The 27,718-nt window shown below is 45.4% G+C and overlaps 1 protein-coding gene across 4 annotated transcripts in view; it reads left to right on the top strand.

Moving 5' to 3' along the window:
• FRMD4A (FERM domain containing 4A) overlaps window positions 1-27,718 on the top strand; it is a 396,169-nt gene that overhangs the window by 144,530 nt on the left and 223,921 nt on the right. For 2 of the 4 annotated variants that reach the window (XM_076356060.1, XM_076356233.1), the window contains exon 1: window positions 20,654-20,819. The exons of the other annotated variants lie outside the window; for them this stretch is intronic. In XM_076356060.1, the coding sequence (XP_076212175.1) occupies window positions 20,754-20,819 (66 nt within the window). In that variant the 5' untranslated portion in view covers window positions 20,654-20,753. Of the gene's footprint in view, window positions 1-20,653; window positions 20,820-27,718 lie in introns of those variants that run through there. 4 annotated transcript variants of the gene reach the window in all.

Genomic DNA, 27,718 nt, shown 5'->3' with positions numbered 1-27,718 from the left:
GTAATCTCAAAATGCATGGCCTGCATAAATAAAGTGCAGAGAGGACAGGCAGTGCCAGCACCTTCCCATTCCCTGCACCTCCTGCAGTCGGTGATGTTCACAGACACCTCCTGCTAAGTGCTCATAGAGGGAAAGGAACATCTATCAAAATCCCTTGCAGTGTGACTGCGAAGCAGACTCCTTGCCAAGCCCATGCTGCTTTTGAACCCATTCATGCTGTACAGGATTGCGTAAGATCCTCCTTCTTTGGACAAACAGGCAAGATGTGCCAAAGGCAGAGATATAAACCTCTAAAGGGAGATATTCAGTGGGGAGAAGAAAAGAAACTGGGGTTACAGAAGGAAATCCTGTTTTCGTGGGAGCTTGGTAGGGGTAGCATTTGCAGTGACGTGCCCATGAACCATCCATCTTCGAGAGGCGGCGAGAAGCAGAGGGAACACTAGGTCGTGCTGTTTCCCCAAATACTTGTGCAGCGGTGCTGGGGCTGGATTGCACATTTCTCACAGGGACTGAGGGGTTTTTTTCTGCTGTGGGTTAGCAGAGAACTTTGATCACACTGTTTGGGTGTTCTTGCAAGGAAATTAATTGCATTTGCTGTGTGAAATGCTTTGAGCACAGAGGCAAAGGCGCAGGTCAGGTCTTTATAGGCAACCAGAGCTCCTGCGTTCAAACGTGAGATAACGCTGCTTGTATTATAGGGAAGGAATGATGAATAACAGCAACAGTTTGGAGGGTTTAATTAGCCTTCCTGCTATTCCCATCAAGAGGGGAAAAATAAAGTAGGAATTCTCTTAGGATACAAACTCAACTGTATGCTGACGTGAGGCACAAATGAATGCCATCTGGGCACAGGAAGGAGGCAGCTTTACCTCAGTCTATTGTACTACTTTAAGTGTGTTGAACACTTGAATTCACTCTACCTTAAGGCTGAGCATTTAGCAAACTGCTGCAAAGTAATCCTGTGTCTCAGTAGGGAAAGAGCGGTATATTGGCTTTGTTTCCCTTGCATGGTAAAGAAAACTCTGTGCTCCCAAAGAAGAGTTTCTTTGTGTTCCCACTGTTAAACTGTGGATTGTGCTCCCTAAGGCTTTTAAAAGAATACATGAAATCAGTGTGGGGATTTTGAGCTCTGTAAAATTCATTGCTGTGTGCGCACTTCAGCAGCACACAGGAGCTTTAAGTATTTTCCTTTAATTTAGCAGGGAGCTGTTGCAGCTGCTGTGGCACTTCAAAGACTGTTCTGTGTATTGCTCCTGCACCTGACGAACACAAGGCCACGGCATTGTTAAACTGCTAGTTTGGAGAAATGGCTTTGCAAGCAGCAGCCAGTGCCATCTCATGCTCTTAAGCCTGGCTATAGCCGCACCATGTTTGTGTGTGCTACCCCGTTACTCCAGTCTGGTCCAGTTAATCCAGCTTCATACCAGATGGGACCATCCTGAGCCTCTTGTCTGTCTCTTGCCTAAACATAGATCACCTGAGCTGGTTTCTATCTGCTCATGGTGTCTCTGCAGCACTTCCTATTCTAGTAGGGTTTAGATATTTTCGGTGACAGTGTTTTTTTCTGCAAATCACGCGCTGAGGACTCTTCACTTACTAGCAAGCATGTCGCAGATGTGCTAGGACATGAACCATGTTCTCAGACAGAACCAAACCACTAGCCTCCCTTAACCGCATGCTACAAACCTCACATGGCTTCAGAGCCACAGGACGTATGTTGTGGATCTCAGAGAGCTGAGAATAGATGAGCTCCATAAATAATTTTCAGGTGATAAATGGTGGTAGCTCCCCAAGACCCAGTACAGGCAGGGCTGAGCCAGCTCACCTGCTACTCCCACAGCTGGGGAGTCAGATTGACCGTCAGCCCTTTCCCCATTGCAACTAACCAAATAAATTATATGTAAACTTCGCTCTTGTGCCTGCATTTTTAACCCCATTCCTGAGTTGATGGCTGGAAAATAGCCCTGACATGCATCAGACTGGTAAGAAAGTGAGAGGTTTCTGCTGTTTAGGTCACCAGGCTATGTCCTATCTGAGTCAGTAGCAGCCAACAGATGCAGATGAGAAGGCTGGTTTTGGTCACCCAGGGGCATGAGGCAGCTGTGAACCTGGTCCATCTGCCTAGCTGGGCAAAGCAAAGGCAGCGACTCAGTAAAACTGGCTAATGCCTTTTTGTCTGCATGGTGAAATAAATATAAAACGCGTGGATGGATTCAGCCTGCTGCCTGTGAAATGAAAGCTGTTGATCCTGTGAGGGTAAGTGCAGGTCTATGAGCAGGCATGTGTTAAAGGACCTGCACACACTTCCCAGTAATTGTCCTGGAGGTGGCACGGTCACAGAGCACACTGCCAGAAAGAGCCATGCTCAAGATGTGTGCTTGTATCACAAAATAATGGGAGGTTGGAAGAGACTTCTGGAGATCACCTCATCCAACCACCTGCTCAAAGCAGGGTCACCTACATACAGCAGGTTTCTCGGGGCCATGTCCAGCTGGGTTTTGAATATCTCCAAGGATGGAGACTCCACAACTTCTCTGGGCAGCCTGTGCCAGTGCTCGGTCACCATCACAGTAAAAAGTGCATCTCCAGCCCTGCTTCCACCAGCCTCATCCCAAAGGGCACACTGCACAGATTTCTTGCCTCCTGCAACAGAAGTCCAAGACACCTTGGCAAGACAGGTGTGATTCATTTTATCTGCGCTGTACCTATTTCACAAAAAGAGAGAAAACTTCAAATGCCAAAGCAAGCAATCAGGCTTTTAGAAGATCCTCAAAATAATGAAAAGCATCACTGTTACAAGCAGCAGCTTTTAATGCTTTTTTCCACTCTTCAGTTTTCTTTTTTCTCTTTTTTTGGTTGTATAATGAAAAGTTTTAAAAGGACATAGTTCCCCATGCTTCAAACCAGAAGTCATCTCTTACTAACAGGGGTTAGGAACAATGCTTTTATTTTACTGCCTGGCAGGTTTTTTGGGGAGCTTTTGGTACAGGGGTTTGACAGAGACCTGGATGCAGGATGCTCCGTTGGTCTCAGCTGTTCCTGCCTTCCTAAGCTGTGTTGTGACCGTTTATGTCTCAAAGCTACTGAAAACAGGGTATTTGCTTATAAGAGGTGCAGTCATATCTGTCAAAGACTATAAGACAGTAGTCCCTTATATGACATAATAACTGCACAAACAGGCACTGAGGCTCCAAAATAGAATAGCTTAATTGGTTTGCTTTCCCAAGGAGATACTACGCCAGACAATGAACCACAACAGCTTAAATCTACGCTTAACAATAGCTTCATCTATAAATAGGATATTTTAAGCAATGGGAAGAACATTTGGAGTAGAACTAGATAACATTTTTCAGATGAATAGTTTATTTGCTAATAAATGCAGTTTCAGGCTGGCTGGAACTATCCACAGACTCAGGCTGAATTCAATTAATGTTTTCTACAAAAAGGGGGACCCTATTTTTCTTGACAAACCAGAAAAGCTCCATTCTAACATTTCAACATGAAACATTTAAATCATTCACTTAAGAAAACTCTTAATTTTAGAATTCAGCTTGATTTTAGTTCTTTATTTTGAAAAGCATACCCCCAAATTAAATGAATTATTTTATGTTGGTTCCATCCCAGATAAATTATTTCAGCTTTATAGCAGGGAAAGCAAAAGATTTAGAAGGGACTTTCTTAGTCTGTTCCCACAGGTCTGCTCTGGGGCTTTGCTTGCTTTTTCCAGTGGCTTTGGAGTGTGAACATAATGTACAGCTGGTGAGCTTGTCTTTACAGCTGATAAAGCGAGTTACACCAGGGTCATGTTGAAATGAACCCTGGATACAGGTCAAGTACATAAAATAGAGTTCTCCTCCAGTGGCCTCATGTTACAGACCTGATTTATGTTTCTAGCGCTTGTGGTTCTGTTTGGAGCCTGGCATGGTTACATGCAATCTGCCCAGCCAAGCTTGAAAGCTCCTCTTTTCTCAACTTGCTCGTATAAGGTGGGGAAGGTAAGAGGCGTAAGAATCAGCTTTAAAAGTCAGAGATTGATGGAGGCAACACCAGTGGGTCTTGCTGCACCAAATACATTCGCTGTCTGTAACCTGTGGGAAGAAAACTTGCTGAAATAATTCTTGCAAACAGACAAAACATGCCTTTTCCAGGCAATCTAACATTTGAAAAGCCTCATTAATAATGGTTGCAAAGTATGGAGAAACTATAGCTTCCATCTATGGGTCACAAGGCTTTTTGCGAGTATCATCTGAGCGTCAGAAGATAAAAGGGAAGAGATCATTCTAGGCCTGATTTTCACACAGGTTTCGTGGAGGTGCCCAGAGAGATTATTAAAAACATCTAAGCAGATTAAGTGCACGTAAGTACTCTTAAAAGCAGTGGGGTTTAGACACCTAACTTGCTATTACTTTTTGCAAATCATAGTCAGAAAAGGGGACACTTAAACTAAGCAACTTCAGGTGTCTAATGCACGTGCTTAAATAGGCTACGATGTCCCTGCATTGCTCTGCAGTCCATGCAGGGTGTGGGAGGGAAGGCAAAGCTGCGTCACACTCCTGCTCTGAATCACACTCAGGAGGACACTCTCCCTGAGATAACATGATGTAACATTACAGCTCTGCTAGGTCAAACCAAGGTTCATCTACCCCAAAACCCAGCCTCCAACAGCGGCCAGCCACAAACACTTAGGAGAAGGGAAAAACAAGGCAAGTCTGGAGACACACTTCCCCAGTACCTCCTCCCACTGCCCAGGAGTCCCTAGTTCAGCCACTTCCTGACTTCATCATGTTTAACAACCCTTTACGGACTTTTCTTCTGTTAATTTGCCTAATTATATTTCCAACCCACTTACACTATTAGCCTCCTCTGCATCCACTGGTGATACTTTCCCTACTTTTACCATGTGCTATGCAAATAAGAGCTTTTTCTTGTTTTAAATCTGCAGCCTCATCAGTCATTGCATAGTCCTTAGTCCTGGTGTTATAGCATAAAATAATTTTAAAAAAGAATAATCCTTCTTTATTCACCATCTCTGTGTCCTTCATGATTTTACACTTTGATCATATCTTCCCTCTGTCATCTTTCCCAGTATGAATGCTCCTTATCTATTTAGTCCCTCTGCATAAGAAATTGTTTCCTACCTATATAGGGAGCCTGTGGTAAAAGCTTAATGTGGGTTGCAACATCAGTCAGTGAGGATACATTCCCCTGGCCCAATGCTGAAGTACAGATACCTTTGGGATGGCACACAGCAGGCGTTGGACTGTGCCCAGTGCCAGGGCTGAGCAGAGAAGGGAATGGAAAGAGCTGTATTCAGCTGGATCTGTGGAGGAAATGTATGAGGCAAGAAAATAATAAGCCGGTTCAAATATACTGTCTTCTGGACACGCATTTCTGGACACAGAAATGTTGCTTCTCTAGGATTCACAGATCACAAAAAAGTCTGCAAACCTTTTAGGAGAAGCCACAAAACTTGTTTTTTCTTAGAAGCCATGTAGACCAGAAGCTACTCTAACGCATTCACACCTCAGTCCATGATGTGCTTAGCGGTCACAGCTCCCAAAGAGGCCCTTAGGAAATGTAGATTCTCAGCATTTATAATGATCAGTCCAAATATACATGACAGAGTCAAAAAAAAAACTCAGAGCTGGCAACCACATCCCCAGTTCGGATGTGCTTCTCATTCATTTCCCTGTGCTCAGGTGGTGTTCTCAGAAGCTGCATTTCTAAAACTGGTTGAGAAAGGCTTTCTTCAGCAATCCTCCATGCTGCCTTTTCCCATCCCATTTCATTTTTCAAAGTTGCTTTTCACACTAGAATGAAAAAAAAAAAGACTCTTCCAACTTGAGGAGACAACAGCTGAAAAAGGGAGACAGAAGAAGAAAAAGCCACGGGTTGCAATAAGTGAGAAGCAAGTGGCAAAGCGTGTCCTAGAGAGGTGGGAGAACCGCGCTCCTCCTCCATCTGCTCAGCACTCTGCCCGCTTGGCTGCTGAGACACACATTTCTCTCCCATTTTGACAAAAAAACTCCTGTGCTGATCAGAGAAACCATCCCACCACAAGTTTGCCAAAATTGGCCTGTTCATCCTAAAACTATGAATCTTCTTTCTGTTCAATATATGTATTTAAGAACATCAGAAAGATATTTTTCTAGGTGAGGAAATGCTTCTTGTATGTGAATGTCTCCTCATTCCCTCAACCTAGTGAGAGTGGTCACATAAATCAAGGGGTATGCAGAGATGTTTGCAAGTGACTGAATTATCACAGATTAGCAAGTTATTACTGTTAATTTAAATTAATATGTTTTATGTTACATTATAATGTGCTGGAAGCATGCAAATACCTTCACTTCAAGCTAATGACTAGTAATCTGTTAAGCCACGATAACTTCAGCTCTTGGAGTGCATCCCCCTTCTTGAGGGAAAAGCTGTAATGTTTAATGCTGGTTTAGCCAGTGACAGGTGACTGCTGCAGTGACATAAATAGAATTTACATGTCCTTGGTGCTTGAGTCAGAGCACACCAAAACATCCTTTTGAAATGAAGCAGACCATATATTTTAATGTCCTCAGATATCAGAAATGTGTTTGGAAGAACAAACGGGTGATTTTCTTTCCTGGGGGTTAAATGCTCCTTGTGCCTCCCATCGTCCATGTCCAGGGCCAGTCCAGTAGAGGTGCAAATGTCAAACCTAGCCCAGATCCTGTCCTTGGAGGGTCTGATGTGCCTTCCAGAAAGGCTGAGCAGTTTTACCACGGCCGCAACCATCTGCCACAGACGTTAAGTGGGATTTTCACACACTTCAGCTGATTACTCAGGTGGCATTGAAGGCTTTTGCCATACAATCCCAGAGCAGCAGGGATCTCCAGGGATGTGGTCCCAGCCATTAGGCTGCTTCTTTGAGTGTTCTCCTCTCGCTTTTTAGTGCATGTAACATCTCTGTGCTTTATGCTTTTTAATCTTTAGAGGTCTCTCACCGCCCCATGCCACCAACCTTCCCCTCTGCCTCTCCGAGCCCCTTGTACCCATCAGTGTCAGTGGAGACATGGCCGTATATAAGCATTGGGGATATGCCCCATTGACAGTGCTGAGAGGCTTGATTTCCCTGCTGCTTTTCCCTCCCATATCTGTGCCACCCTTCCCCTCATGCCGCTGCCCCTTGCTTTCACCTGGGAGATGAAGCATGTCCCAAAGTAAAGCTGCTCTCAAGGGCTCAGAGCTGAGCCTGTGAGCAGCTGCGAGCAATGCAAGACAGTGCTCCTCGGGACACCCTCTCCCTCCTGACCTCCAGGCAGGTGAGAAAAAGATGTAGGGAAATATAAACACCAAGGTAAGTGGCCAGGATGGTGAAAAAAATAGGATTTTTTTCATTTTGTTTTCGTCACTTTCCTTAAAGTGATGAATGAACCCAAATACCCCATCTCATACCTCTACACCTGCCTGTTTTCCTCAGCAAAACAAGAGTAGTTTGCAAGTGTTGTCTGTCAATGTGTTAGATCTGATTGCTGTAGGAGGAGGGATGTATTAGTGAGGAATGCATTTCACTTCCAAAATTGGCCCAGTACTCCACAGACCTTCTCCATTTCTTCGGATTAGCCAGCAGGACATTTGGGACTTGGTACTTATTTTATGGTATAGAAAGCGTGCAAAGGTACAGGGACAGCAAGAAAACCCTTCTGTACGTGTTTGAGGGACACCTCACACCTGGGGACTGGTCTGCTGAGCTTGGTGGGGTCCCTGATGCAAGTGACTTCTTAGATATGGAAAGAGGAAAGAGAAAGACGATGTGAGTGAACATTGCTGAGAAAGGAGCCTCAGGAGAAGCTATGCCCCAGCAGAGAGCATAACCACCTTCACCTTATTAATAATCTCTTTTTTAAGGAGGAAGAGGGTCATCTTGATGCTGTCTGGTGTCTGTGCTTTGCTAGAGTGCAGTTCTCTAACAAAGAGCATGCCACTATTAGAAGTGTTTCAGGACTGAAGGAATTAAGGATTATGGCTTGTACCTAGAGTTGAAACAAAAATTGCTGTGGGGCTTAAACCTGCTTTTAACAAGAGTACGTAGCCTGCCAGATCTGGTGAGAGATTAGCAATTTGATTATACAGGCCTTGGCTTCCTGCTTTCCACTAAGTGCCTAAAACCCCTCCAAAGAGGCCTATTACCTTGCCTTTTTTTTTGCTCTTACATTAACTAGGCAGTTCAGAGCAACATAAACACAGAAGCAGGACAGGGGTTCCCTTGCAGAGGTCTCAGGGTTTTATAGCTAAGTGCCTCCTGATGGATCTGTCAGAGCAACCTGTGAGAGCAAAAACTGTCACTCCCCGGAGCGGCCATTAGCTTTATTTCCAGAGTCCCTGCAAGCGCTTTCCATTTGTCCCCTGTTGAACTCGCCAAGGAGAGTATGGGCTCTTCTTGGGCAGCTGGCTGACTTTGAGCGAGAGAGGCAAAGCGAGCAGCTGGGCTGCAGGCACACGAATTTGGGGCAGAAAGCCTCGGCAGGAGCCTTCGGGGATGTCTTAGCGGATGGCTGAGTGCTGTTTCACGTGGGAAACAGGGGAAGGGCAGGCAGAAAGCTGCTGAGAAACATGTGACATCCAGCCTCCTGAACCCTGAAAGGCTGTTTGAAATAGGGAGCCAGGAGGAAGAAGTGGCAGCTGGGGCCTTTTTGTGTTTTCCATTCACAGGAAGCAAATTTATTAAGGATTGTGAGGTCCCATAGCATAAGCAATGAACTCTGTGCAACTGTTTTGCTTTCCAGCACTGGCTGTGGAGCATTTTCAGACAGTCCTGCTTCATAGATGCTCTTCAGAGGTGGGAACTGATTTGTGTTACCTGTGCAAGTCTATCCATGCATATAACCATTCCAGTCCCCATGATTTGCTAAGACTGCATTGGCATGTCAGGATTCAACCCTGCTCTACTCGCCCAGCATTACTTACATCCCCAGCAGGCACCCACCAATCAACAGGGTTTGGGTCCCACTGTACTAAAACCTGTTTTTGCAGTAAGATTCCTACTAAGGAGTTTAGGGAGCAGATACCATGTGCTTTTAAAAGGTATTTTCCTGATAGATGTCCTTATGACTCAGAAAAGTAGTGATTTCTGCATCCCCTAAACCTTTGTACATCTGCAGGGCAGAGCTGGGAAAGGATCAAACCCCAGAGCATCAGACTGCTGCCGCCAGAGATGTTGGCTGTCTGTTTTACCTGAAATCCTTTAAAAACCAAAGCAAGAACATCTACTCTGCAGGCAGCACACAAAATCTTGTGAGGATGTAATGGAGTGTAATCAGTGACAGATTTGTCATCTCTATTCCATTGCAGTGGCATGGGGAGGAATCGCCGCTGATTGTTTCAGCGAAGCACCGCAGCAGAGGAGATCGCTACCTGTTCAAGCTATTTTTATGTTGTGTTAAGCCAGGGTTCATTTTCCGGGACAGGGTGAGAGAAATGTGTTTGTCTTTGGTCAGTCGTTTGGCCCTGAGGGTTAGCCCGCTTTTGGGGTCGTGCTGGGGTAGGGAGAGAATGTAAGACAGGCTGCAATGGCACTGCTCGAGTTGTTACGGTCTCCCCAGTGCCTGATTTGTGTGATCTGATCATGCCTTCAGAGGTAAGCCATGCTCCAGACTTGGGATCAGAAAGTTATTTCCCCAGATCATATTGTCAGGGGTATTGTTTGTGTCTTTACCTGGCACGGCTTCCAGTCTGCTCCCTGAACCATCTGGGAAATTTAGCTAATGCATCTTATGGTTATGTAGGAGTATTTGCAATGCTTTGGTGCCTCCTGCCACGGCTTCCAGCATTATTTGCAACAGAGTGTTGGTGGGTTTTGTGATGGCGGGGGAACAGGAAGAAGTTGTCCTCTGGCTCTTCCTAAACTAAATGTCATTCCTAGGACTACCTGCAGCGGCAGGAGAGTGGAGTGGCTGAGCCAACCAAGGTGGTCCTTCCCATCTCCCTCTTGCTGCTGGCCCTTGCCGAGGCTTTGAGGAGCCCCATGGCATGAATGGCTTTTTTTTGGAAGTGCTTGTTGGTCTCAGTTGACCATGGACAGCCAGGTGAGGCCTGCATTAGCCAAGACACCCCCCCTGTAGGGACCTCACTGAGGGTGAAATGAATGTGGGGGAAACAGATGTCAGGTCACGGAGAAGGGCATCCCCCTGGGAGTCTCACACTCCCTGAACCCTTCCTAAAACCTCAACTCCTCCGACCAAGCTATTATCTGGCAATGCCAGACTTGGTCAGAAAACAGATTTTTTCTGCTTCATCATCCTGGGGAAGAGCATTAAAGTACAGCGAAGTATAACAAAACTAGGAGGCAACGAGAAAGAGCCCAAACGGTATTTTCTATTTTGAGTTCCATAGTTGGAGGCTTTTTTTTTTTTAGCAAATAAAATCATGCTGAGGTCTGATTCATGTTTTTTTAATGCCTCAGAAGTCTGCAGTGTCATTCTCCTGGTTTGGCATCCTAATTCAAAGTGAAATACATAAAACCAAAAGGAGCGTGTCAAGGAGTTTCTCTAGCTTTCATCATCTTTTTTTCCATGAGCAGGCGCTGTCCTTTTTTAACTGACTAGCAATGTGTAAAAAGGAATAGAGGGAAGGGCTTGGTAATAAAATGTTAAAGAGATTTTTATTATTATTTTCAGTGGCATCAGGATAGTGCCTTTATGCATATAATATCAGCTAAACATTCAACAACTGAAACTTGTTCTTACCAAGCTTATAACAACTCACTGCAGCGTACTTGCAATGTCTGGCTATTAGGACAAATTAACAGCTATTAATAGATGCTGTCAGCAACTGGATGCACACCGTAAGAGGAGCTTTATCTTTACGCAAAATAAGGATATGAAAAAATACACGAGGATGAGGCGCAAGCTCCCGCGGTTCTGCAGACCCTCGCGGGTGCCGGCTGAGCTCAGGGTCTGCACGCCCCTGCCGAAGGTGAGCTGCTCACGCCGGGGCGGAGGTGGATGCTGGGGGATGCGGAGGGCTGGGACAGGGCAGAGGCGATGGGAGAAAACTTATGGACTTTTGTGGGAGTTTCCCAAAAATGAAATCTTTTGAAGATGGAGGAGGGAGGGCGATAGAGTGGGTCAGGGAGGTGGGGACCTCTTCCCTGAGAGATGGAGACCTCTAGGACATCGTCTGACCAGGATAAATGAGAGGTTGCTTCATTACATTAAGTCTCTTCAAATTCAGGCTACAAGAGCAAGTGGGAGTCCACAGGAGCTGCTGAAAGTGGTCAGTTGGGAGCAGGTTGGAAAAATGACCTTCCTAATGCCCATCCACGGTCAGGAGAAGCGCAGGTTTCTGTTCCAATCTGCCTCTGGAGAAACCTCTCCCTCTTGCTGACTATGTACAGAGCAGCTGCCTAAATAGGGGGGTTAAAATCACTGAAAATCTCCCTGCTCCCCTCCATCCCCCGTCACCTCTACGACATTTTATCATGTGCATATTTTAAAGTTTCAGGACATTGCTGCTTCTTGAGTCATCAAGCTCTGAGAGCTAAAAGCCCGTGTGTCACATGGCAGGAAACATTGCAAATGTTTCTAAATGCCCAGCCTTACAAGAAGTGCCAGGGAAATACCCTGTCATTGCCTGAGGATAATTTCTGTGAGCTGTGTTGTACGTGAGCTAGAGGAGGAAGGATGCAAGGGGACATAAAGTTTGGTGGGTTGAGCATGGGACATTGTTTCGGTACTTTTAGGTGCATTGGATTCCTCTGTGCCTCCATGTGTCTCACTGAGTAAGTGATAATACGAGCTGAGAGCATTGTACACACTGCATCAGGCAGGTTAATTCATTTCTGTGTGCAAAATACCTGGGAATCTCCGAGTGGGGTGGAGGGGGTGTCCCATGTTCACTGTGGGAGACCTGGGCAATAAAACCCCTCAGCAAACATGGTGTGATGGAGAGGGGCTCAGCTGCCCCCGCGCCCCTCTTGTGTGGACTCCAGCCACGTGGGTCTCACCAAGGATGAGGACTGCTGTTTGTCTCGCCGGGGCCCCAAACCTTTTATGGTGCCAGACTTTGTAGAAATACTAATAGCAGAATTACGGGCATGCCTCACCAGGGGACCATAAATATCATTTTTAATTAACTGGCTATTCTACAGAGGAGACTTTGTGCTGTGCTGCAAGACATGGGAACAGAGTTCAGCCTGTCCCTGTGATAGAGCTCCAAATTTCCCCTGCTCTTTCCCAACCCAACGCCAGCAAACAGATGTGTTCTGTGCCTCCTATTTATGCGCTCCCAAGAAATTAGCACCCCGTTAAGCTACACAATGCAGTGCATTTATTTTTATTTCACTGCGCTGCAGCCTTTCAATGTTAACTCTGCACTCTTACTGGAATCAAATGCAGGCTAGCACCAAGAGCTTCTTAAATCAACGGCCTACGAGGGTATGAATTTTGTGCAGCAGAACTAGTGCCTATAGCTTAAGATTAAACAGCCCCCAAGCTGCGAAGTCCAGTGTTTGATCCAGGTCCAAAAGGGAAAGAACAGGGGAGGAAGATTTAACTTCCAAATACCTGAAGCTGGGACTGTGATTTGTCTGCAGACCCATTTTAAGGCAATAACCAGCTATATTTATATCTCCTGAATGTGCCTATTATTTCAAGGTCTTGCCCAAACGAGTGAAAGTGACATGACAAAGCAGCACTGTAGGGAGCCAGAAATGTATAAAAAACAATTGATCCATTATAGATGCAGTTTCAGGCAAGCTCAGTCTATTTTTAATTATTTTAATAATGCAGCTGATATACTACATCAAGGAGGGAAGCTGAAGAGGGTTTCCTCCCAGCAAGCTAAATAATTGGCTCACGTGGCTCAGTGGCATCTGGACATCTCCGAGCGCGTGCACAGCACAGCGATCTCCTGGGGAAATGGTATCACTGCGGAAGCCCTGTCCAGCAGGTCACCTTGAGACATGGGAGACCCCAAAGACAAGGAGATGATGCTTTAGGAAAGTGAGAGGAGAAACCAGTGCAATGTTGAATTGTGGCAAATAGGATTAGAAAAGGTGAAAGTTTCTTGATAATTTAAAAAAGCACATTTCTATTGCTGTGATTTGCACAGGTGAATTGTGTTGCAGAAATTGCTACCATGGGAGGCACATTTGGGTATGCATAGACTAACCAGGTTGTGGGACTCTTGATTTCCCCATGTTCTCCATGTTCCCCATGATCACAGCCCTCTCTGGCTGAAACAGCAAAGACCCATCTGAGCATCACCCGCTCAGCTCATCTGTGCCAAAGATGAAATGGTTCCTCCATCCTTGGGTGGCTTGTTCGGCTCTGGGGGAAGTCTGGAAGAAAGAAAACTTGAGGTTTCCCCTCCCTTTTGCAGAGTGGCCTTTAAATAAGTGCATGTGAGAAGGACAGGAGACAGATGCCTTCTAGCCAAAGGCTTTCAGGGCACTCAGTTAAATCATGAAAATAAAACAATGTCTTAGTTACAGAGAGTGGTGTGAGGCCATCAAGGAAAGAGGGACCACCCATGAGGAGAGAGTAATGCAATGGGGACAGTGAAAAAAGTCAGACAGTGGCTGCTATGCCCAGGAAGAATTTGAGATGTTGGTTGAATATAGTGACAATAAAACAGAAATTACAGCCACAATTTTTAAACTTAAAAGCCGAGTGCTCTACGATACCTAGGAGTCTTCAGAGGCAGGATGATCTGGGACTCCATTTCGCTGACGCTAAGCTCGCTTCATAAAACAAACAGAAACGTCCCTGTTAAAGGCTGTAAAAAGGCTGGGGTGAGCCTTGATGCCAAACCTGCCAGGGCACAGCATCTCTGGTCATCGCTTTCCTTCTTCTTAATACCTCGGGGCTGCTGGCGTTTCCCATCTGGGGACTTTCTTGTAAAAACGTTTATCTTGTTGTCGTGTGGAAGCGGCATTTTTTCTCCGTTATGGAGCTATGTCAATCCCACTGCGGGCAAGAGGTCAGGAATGGGACTCCCACGCTCATTCTTCATCTGGCAGCATGGGCCAGCTCCAGCCTGGCAAGCTTGTCAGCTGCAAGCAATGACTTGTCCATCCCATTGCCAGCAAGGAGATGGACGGACACATGGGACCTCAGCTGGCCTGTTGAGCAGCCCTCAGACATGTTGTAGCTTTGCCTGGCAGTGCACTATGTACCTGCAGGCTTGGCCCACACAGTTTAGGATGGGGAGCTGCTCTTGAAGGAAAGGCATGTTTGTAACTAACTGCCATCAGCCATGCTCAGCCCCTTTCTCCACGATGGTCTTTCACATCAGCTTTGCCAGCAGTAATACAGTTACAGGTCAAAGTAGCTGCCCCTCCATGGGGTGTCATCACTTTGAGACAAAGGCAAGACTTATAAATAAAAGGAAATAAACATACATAAATCCCTCTTATAAAAAAAAAAATCAGTAAAGCATGCCTGCTGTGAGAGAGACAGTTAGCTCCTGTTCAGTAGATCGGAGCTACAGGTTGCTTAGGCCATTGATCAGCAACCAGCGTCACACTACTTCCATGGCTTCAGCATGCTCATACCTTCCATACAAGCCTAGCAGTAATATCTAAAGGTCTGGTGACTTCATGGAGTTTCTGACATTTCTGGTTTTTGGGGGTCAAAGCACCTGATGGAGAACTTGTTTTGCAGAGCCTGGAATTGGCTTAGGCATTTAGGAAAATTCATGATAAATTTGGGGCAGCTTTCTCATACAGGACTGAAACTTAAAAGCAGTCATACTGGGTCAAAGCAAAGGTCCATGCAGTGTCATATCTCCAGCAGTGGCTATGAGTGATGCAGAGAGGAGAGTGGAAAACATATATGATACTTTGCTTGTATATTCTCCCACCTTCCACATGTTTTCAGTTCAGGGACCTCCTGTGTTGGATGTGGCCTCTAGATGTCCAGTGTCCCTCTATGGATTTATCATCCTTTAATTTATCCAGTCTTTTTCTGAACCCAGGTAAAACTTTGCATCCTTATCATCCTTTGTCAAGGAGTGCCACAGATCAACTATCAGCTGTGCTTGAATAACTTCCTTCAATTTGTTCTGAGCATGGCTCCTGCCAGCTTCGTTTGATGCTCTCTTATTCTGGTATTGGGCGAAACAGTGAACAGTCGCTCCCTTTTTGCCCTTTCTGTGTCACTCACCATCATTCCGTAGATCGCCTTCATTTCTCCTTCAGGCATCTTTTTTTTCCAGACCAAAGAGTCCACTTTGCATACTTAGTCATTTCTTTATAGGAGCCATGTTTTTACATTTAATCATCTTTACTGCCTTTCCTTGAATACTCTCCATCATCTCTGTATCTTTTCTGAAGATAAAGGGATCAGAAGATAATACTCAAGCTGTAAGTGAACCCTGGTTTTATTCAGTGGCATAATAATATTCTCTTTTGCTTGCCCCTTGGTAATTGTTAATATTTAATTTGCTTATTCCACCACTACTGAGCAATGAACTGACATTTCATAGAACTATTATAATCCAAATATCTTACTCCTGAGTGAGCCCGGAGCCCATAACCTTATACATGAAGTTCCGAACATTTTTTCTGCCATGAACATTACTTCACATTTGGCTACATTAAATTTAATTTGCTGTTTTATTGCTCATTCACTTAGTCTCTTCATATCTTTCTGTAGGCCCTTGTTCTCACTACCCTGAATGCCATGGTGTCACCTTCAAACTGTGCTCCTTCACTGCTCACCACTTTTCTCAGGTTGTCTGTGAATAGGTAGAGCAGCACGTGTCCTTACCCAGATGCCTGAAGAAGACCAAAAGGCCATCTCCTTGTTGCCTTGATTGCACAGACCCAAGGTTTGCACAACTCCTTCTCCAGATACATTGTGTCATAGCTAAATCCCTTCATCAGAAGATGTTGTTGCATTTCATCCTGGAGCATAGCCTTGAGGTTGGGCCATAGGCTGATATTCAGCCTTTGATACAGCATTAGGTTAATTCATTCCTTGGAAAATTATCACCAAGGCCTTCAGCTGACATTGAAAGCTACTGCAGGATGGGGTTGACGTGCACCGTCCTGAACCAAGGTGAAGGCAGATGGCTGTGCCCTGGGCCAGCTGGAACCTGCACGGATTCACACTTAGCTCCAGATTCAGTGAATTACTGCAGTCCAACCTGGAGGTGTCAGGTTGATGAGTTCCTACGTCCAGGATTTTGTGTGGGAAGGAAAGCTGGAGGTAGAAGGAGGGTTTTGGAAGCTGATGCTTCCCTGTCATCCAAGTTTACCAAGAGGACAGGACCTCTCTCTTCACCTTTCCCAAAGGGAACAGCTTCATGCTTTCTTGCAGCAGATCTATTATTTGCTCTCAAGAGGAGAAAGCATAGGAAAACTTGTGTAGGAGATCAGAAAGACTCATCTGCAAATCCTCACTTTGCTTATTTAAAGCAGAGAAGTTCATAGAAGTTCTCCACTGGTTGGGTAGAAACACATCCCTGCTTGCCCCAGTTGAGTTGCTTTCCCATCCCACGCTTGTGAGCTGGCAAAGGCACTGCCCCAATGGACTTTCATCCATGTTTGTCACGTTGATAATCCACAATTACTGAGGACTTGACCCCTTGGCTAAACCAGTGGAGGTGACCCAGGCTTCCTATTCTGGTAGGCTCCATGACCCAGACATGCTTTTTGCCTCATACAAGAATAATCTGCCTGTTCTTCTCCCCAGACTCCTCAGCTCCCATCTTTGCAAGCTGGGCTGGCCCAAACATAGCATCCTGGGACTAATTAGTCTCAAATCTGCTCTCTAACCCTTTCTTGTCAGCTTTTGGCTTTACTCACTAAACTTTGTGCTCTGTTTTTACCCCCCTGCCTTTGTAAGGCAGCCCTTGCAGGTAACTTTTTCCTAACATCACCAACCACCTTCACCCCTGAAACTCCTCTAAGAAAACACTTCTGGGACCCAGTGTATCCCCACATAACATTTCAGCTTTTGAAAAACAGCATATTTTGCTGAAATCTCATTGTGGCAAAAATGTTCCAACTGTCTCCACTTTTCAGCTGTCTTCTGATATCTTATTCCCAAATGGTAGAATAAAACTAGGAAGGAAGTGAGGGGAAAATGTGGGTGTAGAAGAACATCCTGTTCTGCACAAATACCCTGGTGTGTTGTCATATGGATGCTCTGCTTTAAATAGAAGAGGTCTCATGCTTGCAAAGGCCAAAATAATAATTCTCAGGCATTAGAAAAGATGGAAATAATGATTTAATAAAGAAAGTGTTTGGACTTACTGCATTAAAGAATCAACCAAGCTAGAGCTTCCCATTATCACGTGATCTCATTTTTGTGTGTACCTATAATGCACATGCACAGAGGGTTTAGGAATAGTCCCTGGGGAACTCAGTGAAATTTTCTTTCTTGTTTATTGTATTTGTGAGGCTATTTCCATAAAAGAGGTCATCTGGGGTAAGCAACATTAAAGTGAGAGTTAGAAGAGAGCCAATGGGATAGATTCAGAGGTCCCTAAGCTTTGATGCGTCTGAAGAAGTTTTTCTGCTTAGATCTGATTTTGTGACTCTGATTTCTGCTATCCACTTTTTGCAAGGGGTTGAGTGAAATAACTTTCTGTACTCTGGTGACTTTTTATTTTTACCATCATTATTTTTTTTTACCACAGCCACACCAACTGCTTCAGTTATCAGTACAACAAGGAGGCAAATTTTTTTTCTCGTCTTCTGCACATTTTCTATATTTTGGAACTTTTCCCATTGTGCTTCGCTTTGAATGTGAAATTTTTAATGCAATTTGAAGGAAAAATGGAAGGAGAGATACCCTTGGGTACAAAATACCCTGTAGTCTAGGTGTTTGGAAAATTCCACAGGACGTACTTCAGCAAAGCAACTTTTTACATCAACAGCATTTTCCCCAAACTTCTGACCATCTCTAAAGACAGTTAATATTGATCAGTAGGAGAATTGTTAAGCTGAACATTGCAACTGCAAGAGTCTAAGAACTGGTATGTCTCATATCTCTGCTATTTATTGTTGTGATAATGGAAGCCCAGGCCATGTAAAGCTGAGCCTGGGTGAAAACCCATGAACCTATTCATCCTCCTTGCCATCGCCAGTGGACCACGTGGTGTTTTTAGTGCCAGGTGTTTCCTCAGCGGGAATCAGGGAAGCCATTATGTGTTCCCTTAAGCCATTTTCTTGTGCCTGACACTATTTTCTCCATCAGTTTTGAAATAATCTTGAAATTCATCTTTGTGAAGACAAAAATGAGCCTGTGTTGGAGTCAAAGAGTCTGTCACATGGACACTGCATTCTGACCCTGGATGATGTCTCCTGTTGTTTTCGCTGTGGCCAACACAATGCAGCTACAGGGACAGTCAAGGGGCACAAGTGATGTGGTTGCCCTGTGCTATTACACAGAGGGATCCTACAGAAAAGGATCTTTAATTTCATATTTTGGTATGTAACACATAGCCTTTGTGCAATAAATGGGGTGGGGAGGGCAGAAGTGATCACATGTTCTGTTCCAGTAAAGTTCTTGTTGTGGTCAGACTGGTTAGACAGTTGTATCAGTTAGAGGCGGACAAATGCATGATTCAATCCTGGCGAACCTCTGTTGGCTCGTACTGACACAGCCTGAGCACTGCTTGCTGTGGACCAGAGACGGGGACCTGCAAAAGGACAGTCATGCATCCTTGTACCCAGCCTGCTCTTGTAGAAACTGTAGCTTCCTGGGATCTCTGAATTTCCATGCATGCCAGAGGAGATGAAGGCTTACCAGCAGTCAGGTCGTCTTCTGCAAATAGTTTCTAGAGAGCAGAGCACGTGAAATCCTTTCTGCAGTGAAACCCACATGGCCCCTTGAAGCGGTGAGCCATGCATGCTAGCTCACTCATCGGCATACTGCATTATGGTTCCCTGAGTTTCGGCTGCTTCCAATGTAATACCCTCCAAATATATTTCTTTGTGGTTTGATCCATGCTCATTAAAACAGCCCCCAACTCAGACTGGTGAAGACAGGCACTTTGCCAAAGCTTTGATGAAAGGGCAGCATGTGGATGATGAACAGGCTTTCTCTGCAGTAGACAAGCTTCCCGTGCTGGGTTTATTTCTGGAGCAGCTAACATATTATCTGATGCAGGGCCTTGTGTGAATGAGAGTTGGTCCATCCAGAAAATGAATTACATGCCCTTCTTTGCTATTGAAACTATCCATCATATCATGTCCCAAATGGTCTATCATGTTGTTGTCTAGTAAAACTCGGCCATCAGAGGCAGCTCCTGTTTGGATGCTGATGCTAGATGTCTGAAAATATGATTTCAGCTATAACTCTGAGGACATTTAGTTGGAATTTATGACTAGAGGTCCCTCTAAGCTCCATCAACTCTATCCATCTCATACCTTTATAAATAATACTGGTCTTCAGTTTCTGAATCCTTTAGGACAGCCTTGTGTTTTTTTTCCAGTGTGTGGAATACATCACATGCAAGATTTCACTCTGAGATTTCAAACTGTGTGGGCACAAATTAAATAAATAAAAAAGAGTTTGGCATAGTAAAGTGGACATCACGGAAGGCAGTTTGGTGAACTTGGCACTGTCTAGGATGCAGGAGACTTCGGCACTGCTTCTGGCTATACCAAGACTTTCAGTATGTCTCCTTTTGTGCCTCAGTTTCCTTTCTATTTGGTTCCCAGCCAGCATTAACCAAAATCCTTGAAGGATCCCCATTGGGTTTAGCTTCAGTTGGATCAGGTCCACCAGTACCTTACCGCTACATGCAGTGCTGTGAGAGCTACAGGCGAAAAGTGCTAAGCAAGCAGAAATGTCACCTTTTCTCCATTGACTTAAGTAGGAGCAGATGTGAGGAGGAACAGCAAGCACTTAAGATCATGCCTTAAACTTTCCATAAACACAGTAAAAGGAAGGGTCTGGCCCTGAGAAGGGCTTAGCATCCTGGACAGGGATGCTGCAGAGCTGTAGGGGTTGAGCGGTGGGAGGACATTTCAGAGGGGGTGCCAGGGTGTTTGCAGAATCGAACCCTGCAGGATTATTTAAGGTTATTCCCCTTCGTACATAACCCCAGCAGTCACCACGGCACTCACTGTAGTCCAATGCCTTGGGGAGTGGGTAAGGGAATCTATTAATACTCTTAGGAAAAAATTAGTATCCAAACAACTTTTGTTTCCTTGTTTTTTACACGTTTGTGCTCTCCTCTGTCACTAGCTACAGCACAGAGCCTGATATGCTCTGACAAAGAGCTATTGATGGTGTGCTTGTGTGAATTGGCCCAGCACTGGTCACAGCCAACTTCTGTGGGACCTGCTGCCCCCGTTTTACAATACGCTCCAGTGTGCTGAGCCATTTGTGAAAGGTCAGAAATGAACAGAGAAATGGACTGGAGTCAAAAACAAGTAGTCCTATAAATATCAGTCATAGTCAAAGGCGGTTTATTCCATTCCTCCCCTCTCTCTCCCTCTGTGTGTGTCTCTCCCTCCCTCTGTTGTGGTTTCCCAGATATAACTCCATGTTTCTGACTGGGAAGCTCTGAAAGGAAAGCAGCACACACATTGCAGCTCCTGCTCCCGTCTTGCACACATGGAATAATCCTCAGTCCCACGAGCAGGACTGACAGCCGGCACGGAGTCCAGGCATCATCTGGACTCAGATGTTAAGTTTTGATTTCTCGGATTTTCTTTATCTGTGCTCATTTTCTACAGTTTGAGAACTAGCTTTGGCCACAGACAGTTTGGATTGGGACTCCTGAGGGCTCTTCTCTGTCCGGAGCTAACATTTGAATTCACAATGACTTTAGCGGCTAAATTAGAGGATATTGAAGTGACGCTGGAGCACCTACTAATGGATGTGTTCGTAAGTAAGCTACAATTTCCTGTTTATAGTGAGATGCTAATAATCCAGAAGGCATCATACAAATTTAATGGTGTATCCAAGTGTTGCATTGACTTAATTCCGTTACATTTCATGATAAACTGTGTGTCCAACACTACCAATGTGTTGTGGTATAGCTAAAGCATCTACTGCAAGTGGTAACATGCAAAACTGGAACAGTGTGACTCCAGGGCAGGATCTATTCTGCCTTGGGTTTGTGTATCATCTACAATTCTGATGAAGCACATGAAGAGGAAAAGAGATTTGGTCAGAACAGTTTGAGGAATATCTCTGTAAAAGAAGTGCATTGACAGAATATTTAAACTGTGTATTGCTTAGCATCAAGTGTCCTTGGCTTTAGGATTTTGACAGCTATTAGATTACAGTCTTTTACCACTTTGACTTTTTGGTCAGTTTTGTAAGAGATGGAGGAACAAGCAAAAGTAGTCAAGATTTTTCGAGAAAATCAACTTTATTCCTCCTGGATATGTCAAACAGTTTAAACCAGAGTTAATCTGGAATTGCTTTCTTGAAATCATCAAAGTTCAGTGAAGTAATGTATGATTTGCTTTTGCACATCTGAGATAAGAATCCGTCTGTATAATCTCTTTTTAAAAGTTTCTTAAAAATATCAAAATATTTCAAAACAAATTCTTTCTATTTCCAACACAATTTGATGGTTTTTACCTAAAGGTCAGAGATAGCCATGTTTTGGAAGTTTTTTGGGGGTGGGGAGAAAACAGTGATGAGGGATTGCCAGATCATTTATCTTCTTCACAAAAAAAGTCATGCCAAGGTGATCCATACTCTCTGAATTCAGACTATAAGAAATAAGATGCCAAGTGACATTCTGAATTTTCAGAAGAGTTTTTTGGCATCTCTTAAATGAAATGCTTCAAATTTCAGGGTGTAGTGATGAGGAATCTCAGGCATCAACCACAAAAGTGAAAAACAGGAGAGCTTGCCAGCTTTCTAGCCCGTGGTCCAGTTACTAAAGTGTCCATCTGTGCTGTGAAATGGATTCAAGTCTCTCTGGGCTGGCATCTCCTCTCAGCACTTTGGGGAGTGCCCTGTCCCCTTTCCCACAGGTTGCTGACATAAGGGGTAGAGGAAAATAGTTGGAGGCTGCCCTGTCAAAGCCTCTATGTAGGGTATGAAATACTGAAATACTCTTTGGGTCATACGATTTAAATCAACCTAATGATTATTTGCCACTCTGGGTTCAACTCCTTTCCCCAGCTCTGAGTACCGTGCATCCCAGAGAAAATCCCTGAGGGTTTAAATACCCATGACAAGCAAAGATGCAACATCCGCATCTCATGACCACAGCATGCTGTGAATGTTAGTCTGCGTGGGAAGGGGCCAGTGCTTTCTTTGGACTATTTGCAGTTACTGTAGAATAAACTTGGCACCACGATCCCTCTTGGTCTATTTGTAGCTCAGCATCACTTCATCGAGCTGGGTACTTGACACCTGGGAGACTGAGAGCCTCCATGCTGCAGGTGTCATTGAACAGTGGGGGGGTTAAAGGCATTTTGTCATGGGGTAGCTCCAAGCAGTATTGGAGATACTGCCAAGATCTAGAAAGCCAGGGCTGACTGAGTTGATTGAGGCTGAGAGAGCCAAAGCTACAATCCTACACATGTCTGGTCATGTTTGAAGGGCATGAAAAGCCTTATACCCTGCTGGGAACCACCCAGCCCTATGAGAGAGGTCATAGGGAATCATTTCTTCTACGGCTCTTCATGCCATCGTGAGCACTGTTTTGGAGCTGTGTCTAGGCTTTGTCTAGCCTTATGTTCACCTCTTGCCTCTATCCAAGTGTCTTTCCTCATGGGTTTTGGGTTTTTTCATAATGAGAGTGACAGTAGACCAAATAAAATATGGGCCAAATTCTCCAGAGGTGCAGGTGGCCTCAGTCCGTGAAAACAATGGATCTCTTCTCAGGTTGTGTTTTGAACTGGTCCCTCAAATGTGTAATTCCAGAAACCCACTGAAACATCCCCAGCTGGGACGTTGCAGTCACAGCTGAAATTGTGATGCAGGGACATGTCTATGCGGTGCCACGCTGTGCCACGCCGGAGCCCCAGCTGGCTCTGGAAGAGCTGGTGTGTCTGTGCAGCATTGTGCAGGGGCACACTGCAGTAGTGTCGCTGCTTCACCCCCCTTGTCCCTCTGCAGAGCCTGGTGCTGGAAGACTCAGGGGTAGCATGTCCAGGCTTCACGTCTCACTTTGACTATCAGGACTGTGAGTCTAATCTAGCCTCTATGCAAATCAAGGAAATAAGTATTCCCCGATGAGCAAGGATGTTTTCAGCTAGCTGGGCTCTTCTAAAAACTCCCTAGAAATTATGGCAGGAAGAATTTCAGATAATCTAGACCAAATATTCCAAATGCAGAATCATTTTGTCGGACACGATCAGGCACAATTTTCAGGTTTTACCCATACATCGCCTTGCCTTGCAGCTATATTTGATCTTAAACCACCTGTCCATTGAGCAGTGCTAAAATTAATTTCTACTACTGAATACAGAAAAGTAAATATGAAATTCAGTATGAAGGAAGGTCAAAACATAAAGCTCTGGCTGTTATAGATCTTTCTAGCAGCCAGGTTCATCAGAGGTCATTAATCCATTACCAAGTGTTTTGCCCTTACCAACAAGACTAGTACTTGGGCGAGAAGCACGGGGCCAGACCAGCGGGGCTGAATGGGCTGCAGGCGGATGGACTGGACTGCCAGGTAACAGGACCCGCCTGGGAATGATCTCGAAGGCTGCTCCGTGCCATGCATCTTCATCCGTGTCAGGTTTATTGCTGAAAGAGTGAAGCCATCTGTCACCATAATGTTTCTCTTCCAGTTCTCTGGTGCCCTCCACTGCTCCAGACCATGCGATTACTTACAAAATTGGGAAACTGTGGCCTGTGGAGCCTTGATTTGTCTTTTTTTTCCTTTGAAGAAACCTAGTTTTAATGCTTGTTGGACCTCAGGGGCAGCAACCCACTCCCAGATCAGTGGACCCTGACAAAGCCCACTTTAACTGCTTGTACCAAGCTAGCAAGTGCATTTTATCACAGTGTAGAGATAAAGGTTATAGTAGACAGCAAATGAGAAGTAACCACCATTTTCTAAAGAAAACTGAGCCCTAGCTCAGCTCAGACTAACCTACCTTGATGTGATTTGGCTTCTGCAGGAATACAGACTGAAGAAAGACTATAGGATTGGGCCAGTTTTTCTTTGGACAAGGTTTTTAGCTTAGTTGTCCTGCAGGAACTCACCTGGAGTGAGTTCAGCAGAGTTTCACAGGGAGGATGGCAAGCCTTGGCAGCAGATATATTTAACGCTTCCTCTGGAAAGCTAATATTACATGGGAACACTTTTTAATTTTTTTATTTTTTTTTTTTTCCCGGAGACTAGAGATTTGCATCCACATGGCATGAGCTGCCACTTCCTTCCAGGACATGGTGTACTCACCGCATTGTCATCCCGCTATCAGAAAAGCAGCTGTTGCTGCACTGACGCTTCCTTTCCCCTATTACCAAAGGGCGTTGGAGAGCTTTGTTGGGCTCTACGAGGCAAGATAAAAGGGAAGCCTCCGACATGACATTTCATAATTAGCTGTCAGCACCGGCAGGCTGCCACTGAGCTGCTTGATGAGCTGGGACTTGGCTGCCTGGAGAAACCGGGACAGGGAGGCAGGGGCCAAAGTAGGGAGGCAGTGCAGGGACAAGCTCAGCAGGTCCCTTGGGTGTGCTAAGGGGAAAAGGGAGTCTGGGTAAGAAATACAGGCTTTGAATCCTTGTTTCAGTGCTTGCAAAAGGCAACCTTGAGCCAAACCCTCCTTGCCTCCGGACACGCTAATTATTCTTGTGCAGTCTGTGAAAGGAGACCTTTGAGGTACACCTCAGGACCAACCTTGCTGACCTCCAAGCCTTGCCTTAGGCACAGCTAGAGCGAGCCCCTGTGATGCATCATGCCCAGCATGCCGGGGGCACTTTGCATGGGATGCCTGGGAGGGTTCGGGAGTGAGGTGGGCTGTGGAGCCTGCCTGCTGAGGGATGCTTTTCCTTGCATTGTGGATGTGGCTTTAGACCTGGAAGAAACAGACTCTCAAGCAAACAGGTAAAGCTATAATAATCCCGGTGGAAAAGTGAGCCTGAAGTAGTCAAACATCAGCTGGCTTCAAAAAGGAGACCGATTTCTGCAGGCAGGTGTGATAGAGCTGTAGTGGATATCCCAGGAGAGAAAGAGAGCCTTAGATGAAGTCCTTAAACCATGAACGCTGTATCCCTGGCCTGCTCCAAATACAACCTGGGAAACAATAGGCAATTTATCTCTAATGGTTCATGGGGTCTTAGGCACCGTCCAAACACAACCAAGCCTGCCAGCTCCACAGTACACTCCATAGCTCCATCTACATTCCTGCAGACATCTATTTCCACAGCTGGCTTCTCAGCCTTCCTCCCACCACACTCCACAGATAAATATATACATACACATATATAGAATCATAGAATCATAGAATCATTAAGGTTGGAAAAGACCTCCAAGATCATCGAGTCCAACTGTCAACCCAACACCACCATGCCCACTAAACCATGTCCCTAAGCGCCTCATCTACACGTCTTTTAAATACCTCCAGGGATGGGGACTCAACCACTTCCCTGGGCAGCCTGTTCCAATGTTTCACCACTCTTTCAGTAAAGAAATTTTTCCTCAAGTCCAATCTAAACCTCCCCTGGCGCAACTTGAGGCCATTTCCTCTCGTCCTATCGCTTGTTACTTGGGAGAAGAGACCGACACCCACCTCGCTACAACCTCCTTTCAGGTGGTTGTAGAGAGCGATGAGGTCTCCCCTCAGCCTCCTCTTCTCCAGGCTAAACAACCCCAGTTCCCTCAGCCGCTCCTCATAAGACTTGTTCTCCAGACCCCTCACCAGCCTCGTTGCCCTTCTCTGGACACGCTCCAGCACCTCGACGTCCTTCTTGTAGTGAGGGGCCCAAAACGGAACACAGTATTCAAGGTGTGGCCTCACCAGGGCCGAGTACAGGGGCACGATCACTTCCCTACTCCTGCTGGCCACACTATTTCTGATACAGGCCAGGATGCCATTGGCCTTCTTGGCCGCCTGGGCACACTGCCGGCTCATGTTCAGCCGGCTGTCGACCAACACCCCCAGGTCCTTTTCCGCCAGGCAGCTTTCCAGCCACTCTTCCCCAGGCCTGTAGCGCTGCATGGGGTTGTTGTGGCCGAAGTGCAGGACCCGGCACTTGGCCTTGTTGAACCTCATACAGTTGGCCTCGGCCCATCGACCCAGCCTGTCCAGGTCCCTCTGCAGAGCCTTCCTACCCTCGAGCAGATCAACGCTCCCGCCCAACTTGGTGTCGTCTGCAAACTTACTGAGGGTGCACTCGATCCCCTCATCCAGATCATTGATAAAGATACTGAACAAGACCAGCCCCAAAACTGAGCCCTGGGATATATATGTGTATATATAAAAATATATATATATTTTTATATATAGACACATAAAAAAATATCTGTGTGTTTATATACAGGAGACTCGCTGATGAAAGTGACATTCATGAGGGCTTCCTGGCACGGAGAGGGGCTGTGGTTGCTTTGTCCTGGGTGGATGTAGCAATCAGGATTTACTATGTTCCAGGCTGAGAAAGAGCTGCTCTTCTCCCTCCCCACGTTGGCAAGTCCTGGCAGAGTTAACACCAAAATAGCAAGGATATGAAACTAAATCTCTGTTTCCAATACCATAACTTAGAGGAAGTCAGAGGAAATTACCTGGGATTCTGGCTCATTCTTCTTCCAGCTAGCAATGAACAGGAATTAAGGCCTGAGTCAAACTCCTGTATCCAGCCAGACCTAAAGCTGGATATTTGAAGAAGAAATAAACCCCTAACATTGAAGGGTCCAAAACAAGGGTCAGGTCCCTTGGCCAGAGGGTGCCAAGAGGAGGCAGGGCTCCCTGGCAGACCTTGGCAATGGGCATGACACCATGAGGTGGACAAGGCCACCACGTCTCAGTAAGGATCTGGACTGGTCACTACCAATGCCCACATATTCCAGCTCTTAAAACTGAGCTGCCAAGAGAGGGGCATTTAAGTGACCCAGCTCTTTATTAATAATAGAGAAGTAGCAACAAAAGCAGCTGTGACAAGTGCCAGCTCTTCTTCTCATCATTTTACAGTTAAGGAAACTGAGACAGAGGGATATGAAACAATTTGAGCAGCACCCTCCTCTGTCCTCCTGCTTAAAAAGGAGTAGAAATCCAACTTCCAGAATCACAGTTTGGTGATTTGTTCCCTCCAGAGTATAACGCTCCACCACAACTGCAGAATAATCCAGCCATCAATGTCTGGCACACAGATCTCCAGTGCCAAGAATGAAGTGTGCCTTTGCATCTAGTCCTAGCACGCTCTGGCATAGATAGGTGTTATTCTTTGTCTATTCTTGGGGCAATTACACCATTAACTTTCCTACTTTCTCATGCCATCAACACCGGTAAACAGTAGCCATTCTCATAGCTGCTACTAAGGACAATTGGAGAAAGGAGGGGTGCAGAAAGATGGTTGTGACAAACTTGCTTCAACTACCATTTGCACAGGGAACACTGCACACAGCAGTCTCCATCCCTGCTGTAATCAAACAAAAATTCTTGCAATTTCTATCGACTCCTGGTGTCTGTGTTACATTTTTATTAATAACCATTGCAATAATAAGACATTATCAACATGTAAAGTGATCCATTAACCTCTATAACGGCAATAAATTGTGTGGCTTTGCCAGGCTGCCAGGACTTGTTAATCGAAGAGCAAGCAGCAAGTTCGTACTTGGAGCAGTCACAAATCATGCATAATGCAAAAGCGTG

This window comes from Aptenodytes patagonicus, chromosome 1, assembly GCF_965638725.1.
Source record: "Aptenodytes patagonicus chromosome 1, bAptPat1.pri.cur, whole genome shotgun sequence".
NCBI lineage: Eukaryota > Metazoa > Chordata > Aves > Sphenisciformes > Spheniscidae > Aptenodytes > Aptenodytes patagonicus.
This window is presented reverse-complemented; position numbering and strand designations above follow the sequence as displayed.